This window comes from Calypte anna, chromosome 3 (genome assembly GCF_003957555.1).
Source record: "Calypte anna isolate BGI_N300 chromosome 3, bCalAnn1_v1.p, whole genome shotgun sequence".
In the NCBI taxonomy this organism is placed as follows: domain Eukaryota; kingdom Metazoa; phylum Chordata; class Aves; order Apodiformes; family Trochilidae; genus Calypte; species Calypte anna.
The window spans coordinates 112,432,601-112,438,107 of NC_044246.1; the positions used below are offsets into that span (position 1 = coordinate 112,432,601).

At 51.3% G+C, this 5,507-nt stretch overlaps 1 protein-coding gene across 1 annotated transcript; it reads left to right on the forward strand.

Moving 5' to 3' along the window:
• Positions 1–2,431: 2,431 nt before the first annotated feature.
• On the forward strand, positions 2,432–3,512 carry LOC115598124 (cygnin-like). Its single transcript, XM_030448277.1, has 2 exons — positions 2,432–2,747; positions 3,304–3,512. Exons 1-2 carry the CDS (start codon positions 2,690–2,692, stop codon positions 3,435–3,437), a joined length of 192 nt encoding a protein of 63 aa, XP_030304137.1. The 5' UTR covers positions 2,432–2,689; the 3' UTR covers positions 3,438–3,512.
• The last annotated feature ends 1,995 nt before the right edge of the window (positions 3,513–5,507 follow it).

Sequence of the window (5,507 nt, forward strand, 5' to 3'; positions counted from 1 at the left end):
TCTTAATCACTTCCCTGATTAATTCAGGCACAGCTCGTGCGCTAGGCCCGTCTGCTGGAAGGAGCAGAGTTTCCCCTAGGAATCCTTTGGCTTTGAATAGAAACAGCCGTGTCACAACCAGCCCCTAAAAGCCCCGTTAACCGCAACTTCTTGGTCGCCCCTCTTTTTCCTTCTCCGTCCCTTTCCCTTTCCTAGCCTTCTTCATTTGCACTCTATGGTCCCAAGGCCAGTGGCATACCCTGCCCACATCCACAATATTAAAACTCCCACTCAGAGCAGGATGACCACATCCCAGTGCTGTTGGAAATCAAAACTGTCCCATGCAGACTCATGAAGTGTGGGGAGAAGTCTTTTTTGGGAAAGCCAGATACAGAAGAGTAAACCAGGCTATAGCAGGGACTCATCTTAGCCAAGTGTCTCCAGCCTGACCGTGGCCAATGCTGATGCTTAGAAGAGTGGAAGAAGATAAGAAACATTTGGTAGTTTGTGTTTGGAAGTTCCTTCAGCCCCAGGAGTTTGGGGATTATTGAGCTGGGTAAGAATCCCTATCATGTGCTGATGCCTCCTAAATTTTATGGATTTAGGGAGCTCATGGAAGTATCCAGGGAAGAGCAAACTTCAGAGTTAGAACATCTTGCTTTCTGGACACATTTACAGTTTCTTCTTCTGCAGTACCCATGCTGATGAGTTGCACCATTCCATGGTGGTGCAGAGTAGAAGAAAACTTCCTTTGTTCAGCACATCACATTTCTGTGTGTTGGGTCCTGCTTCTGAGGAACATAAACTGGCTGGCTCTTTGTTAGGCACCTCCCTGTGTCCTCTGGGAGGGAAAGGGTCTCAGTAGCATAGATAACCCCCTGTCTGAAAATAAATCCCCATCCTTTCATCATCCTTGCTACCAACCTTTGTACCTCCTGAAGTTCTACACTGGGTTTGCAGGCAGGGACACCAGGGGTGTGCACACAGCCTGAACACATTCCAGTACCTGAAGGGGCTACAGAAATGCTGGGGAGGAATTCAGGACAAAGGCATGGAGTGCTAGGACAAGAGAGAAAAGTTTTCAGCTTCTAAGGAAAGTGCCAAGCCAGGGCTGAGCTTCTAAAGAATCTGTGCAGAGGTGCAGACTCCTCCTGGGACTGAGCTTCCAAAACCATTTTATCAAAAGCTGTGGCTCTTCCCAATGCATATTTTTTTTAAATCCAAAACACCAGGTTTGAGTTAGGGAGAGCAGAAGTATGGTACTGATCTAAAAATCAAAGAGGGTCACAAAAACGATCCAAGGGCTGGAGCAGCTCTGTTCTGGAGCCAGGCTGAGAGAGTTGGAGGTGTTCAGCCTGGAGAAGAGAAGGCTCCAGGGAGACCTTAGAGCACCTTCCAGTGCCTGAAGGGCTCCAGGAAAGCTGGGGAGGGATTTGGGACAAAGGGATGGAGAGATGGGATGAGGGGAAAGGGTTTCCAGCGGCAAGAGGGGAGATATTAGGAAGAAATTATTTGCTGTGAGTGTGCTGAGCTCCTGGCCCGGGTTTCCCAGAGGCTGCCCCATCCCTGGCAGTGTCTCAGCCCAGGTTGGATGGGGCTTGGAGCACCCTGGGCTCTGGGAGGTGTCCCTGGGCATGCAGGGGGTTGGAACTAAATGATTTTCATGGTCTCTTCCAACCCAGACCATTCCTAGGATGAAGTACCCAGAAAGCTGCTTCTTGTCAGTGCCCATTCTGGTAAATCCTGACACTCAGTTTTCCCCTCTGACTGCCTCCAGCCAGAGGGGAATTTTCTTCCAAAGCCTCCTTGGGGAGCACCTCTTTCCTGGAAGGTGACAGTCAGTTTGCCACCACAGATTCTCAGTTGCCATCTGCTCACAGGGCCACTCAGTGCTGAGATCCTTCTGCCTTGCAGGCTCCTTGCACTCAGCTTCCATCCCAGGGCATGAGTGCTGTCAGCAGCAGGGACCAGGCTGTCTCCATCCCAGCAGCCAAGCACACCCGAGGCCACAGATGTGTCGGGGGGGTTTGTGATCCAAGGGTCTGCAAGGGCTCAGCTCACCCATCCTGGTGGGAAAAGGCTCCCAGTCCCAGGGCTCCTGCCCAGCAGTGGGGTGAGAGGGGGGACCACAGCACAGCTCACACTGCCCATAGGGATTGATGGATTTATCAGAGGAACTCTGCACTTGGAGCTCCCAAGGGGCTGATCCGTGGCCATTGGGTCCTTCCCAAGCCAGGCTTGGTCCCAGCAGGGCCCCTCTTGGCTTCTTCATCCCCCCACGGGAAGAGGCAGAGATGCTGGAGGGAGTGGCATCAGTGCATTGGCCATGCTCCAACCCTGCTGCAGGCAGCTGCATCCCTGCCAAAGGTTGAGCAAGTCCTGGAGCCCTCTGATAGTCATCTTGGAGCCATCCAGGTCCCTCTGCCCCAGCACCTCTGTTCTATCTCCTCCCTCTCAGCTCCTGTCACACTCGGTGGCTTTCATTTGAAGTGGGCATTGATACCAGATCTGGGGACAGCAGAGTTTTGCCAAGACATCCAGGGGCAGGGTGGGGGTTGTGCTGTGAGCTGAACCATGAGAGGACCTCCCCCAGAAGCCTCCTCTCTGCTGGGAAAAGCACCATAAATATGAGGATCCCCAGCCCTGCCACTCAGCACCATCCAGCTCAGGCTCTCTCCAGCCCTGCTGAGATCCTCACGGAGACCCAGCCATGAGGTTCCTGTCCTTTGCCTTTGCTCTCTTCCTCCTGCTCTCCTTGGCTGTCCCAGGTAAGAGGGTGAATGGCACTGAGAGCTGAACTGGACAGTGCTGGGAGGAGCGGGGTGATGAGGGTCCTTGGCCATGCTCGATGGGCAGCTTGAACAAATGGGACCTCGACTGGCTTCAAAAGCTGTGATTTTTTTTGCCTCCATGAAGGGACAAAGTCCTCTGGGTGTGGAGGGGGGTGCTGGTCTCCTGAACACAAGCAGATGACTTGGGTGTCCATTGGTTCTGGACATCATTTCCCAACTATTTTAGGCCAACAGCCTCCCAGCCTGGTGCTTCATGTTGGGCACTTGGGTCTCTTTGAAGTCCTGCAAGTGAGGTACCCAAAGGATGTGACACCTCAGAAACCCTTTAGGAGAGGAACAAGAGAAGGGAATGGCAGTGCTGGGTTCCAGGTTGGACTTGATGATCTTTAAGGTCTTTCCAGCCAAAATGATTCTATGACTCTAACCTCCTACATGCACATGCACACACAGGAGCATCTGGATGAATCTTTTTGCTTTTGGTTGTCACACCAGTGTTCTGACCCAATCCCTCTCCTTCTGCTCCCTCTTGCAGGCTATGGGCAGTTAAGGAGGCACTGCCCCAAGGTGGGATACTGCTCCAGCAAGTGCTCCAAGGCAGATGTTTGGTCCTTCTCTGCTGACTGCAAGTACTACTGCTGCATCCCACCCGGCTGGAAGGGGAAGTAGGAGCTGAAGAGGAAGGGTCTGGGGGAAGAGGAGGCTTCCTGGTGGCTTTGGGAGCAGCTTCTCCACTGTCTGACCCAATTGTCATCCCCTCCTCTCCATAATTAAAAGAGAAAAAAAGGAGATGTAACTCTGGTGTGTGTGGTGTGGTTCCTGGTGTCCCCATGATCCCATCCATGTAGAGCACTGGGATAGCCCCTGGTTCCTGGTGTCCCCATGATCCCATCCATGCAGACCACTGGGACAGGTCCTCCAAGCCCAGCCCAATGTCTCATTGCTCTTTTTACACAAAATTTGTAACAAAAGAGGCAAATATATGGAGTGAATTCATGCACTGGGGGTTGAAAGAGGAGTGGTTAGAATGCCACCTTCCTGGGTGTGTCTTTCCCTTCTGATCCTCATAGCAAACCCCCAAGATCTCCTATGGGAGAGAGCCTGGGTCAGTCCTGGGGCTAAAAAGGTTGATACAGAATCCCAGATTGGTGTGGGTTGGAATGGACCTTAAAGAAAAAACGAAGAAGAAAGAAATTCTTTACTCTGAGCCCCTGTCCCAGGTTTCCCAGAGAAGCTGTGGCTGCCCCATCCCTGGCGGTGTCTCAGCCAAGGTTGGATGGGGCTTGGAGCACCCTGGACTGGTGGGAGGTGTCCCTGACCATGCAGGGGGTTGGAACTCGATGAGCTTTAAGGTCCCTTCCAACCCAAACCATTTTATGACTCTGTGAGTCTGGAAGGAGGTAAAAATCTGAAATGAGAAAATCAAAAAAAGGGGCAAATAGAGAGCCCAAATATTTCTGGCTAAAGTTCCTTGGATTTATCAAGGAAAAAAATGCAATGGTGTTTCCTGTTCTTTCTTCTAATTACTTTCATTTCTTGGTCTCTACTGGGAACTGATATGAGGAACATAGAGCCACTGACATATCAAAGCAGTTTGATTTTTCCTCTGTGCATCACTGCCCCCACCTGCCCCACATCACATCCCTCACTTGATGAGCCACTCAGACCAGGGACCTCCTTCACCTCGAGTCCTGTGTCCAGTTCTGGGCCCCTCAGTTTAGGAAGGAGATTGAGGTGCTGGAGGAGGTCCAAAGGAGGGCAACCAGGCTGGTGAAGGGACTCGAGCACAGATCCTATGAGGAGAGGCTGAGGGAGCTGGGGTTGTTCAGCCTAAAGAAGAGGAGGCTCAGGGGAGACCTCATTGCTCTCTACGACTCCCTGAAAGGAGGTTGGAGCCACGGGGGGGTTGGGCTCTTTTCCCAGGCAACTCTCAGCAAGACAAGAGGGCAGGGTCTCAAGTTGTGCCAGGGGAGGTTTAGGTTGGATATTAGAAAGAATTTCTTTCTGGAGAGGGTGATCAGGCATTGGAATGGGCTGCCCAGGGAAGTAGTGGATTCTCCGTGTCTGGAGATCTTTCCAAAGAGCCTGGATGTGGCACTGAGTGCCATGGGATGGGAACCACGGGGGGAGTGGATCAAGGGTTGGACTCGATGATCTTTGAGGTCCCTTCCAACCCAGCCAATTCTGTGATTCTATGATTCTATGATAACCTTTATTACTGTCAAATTCTGCAGCCACCACTTTTATTACCCTGAACAATGCAGTGGCAGTAACAAACTTTTCCATCTTCCCATTCACCCCTTTTCTAGATCTCTCATTACCCAAATTTACCAACAGTGAACCCCCCACACTTCTTCCCTTCCCTCCCTCTCCTGCAGCCCAACCTCTCCAGCCCGCAATCCCACTGCCTCCTTCAAGAAGCTCTAGCAGGTTTTTAGGGCAGGATTTTCCTTTTATTTTCTTCCCTCCCTATGTTATTATATTTGTAACTAGCACAATCCTGGCTTACAATCCTTTAGAACCTTTTAACTATTTTTTAATCCTTCCATTTGCATCTCCCCATCTTTTGCACAGGGAATCTTTGCTAAGCCATAGGCAGCAGGGCAGCTGCTTCATCCTTGAATTCCCCGAGGACTTTTGGAGACAAAAATCTGGGTGCTGAGGATTTCTTGCTGCTTCTTTCCTGCCTTCCAACCTCCTTTTCATTTAGGACACGTCCTTCAGTGAGTCCCCACAAAG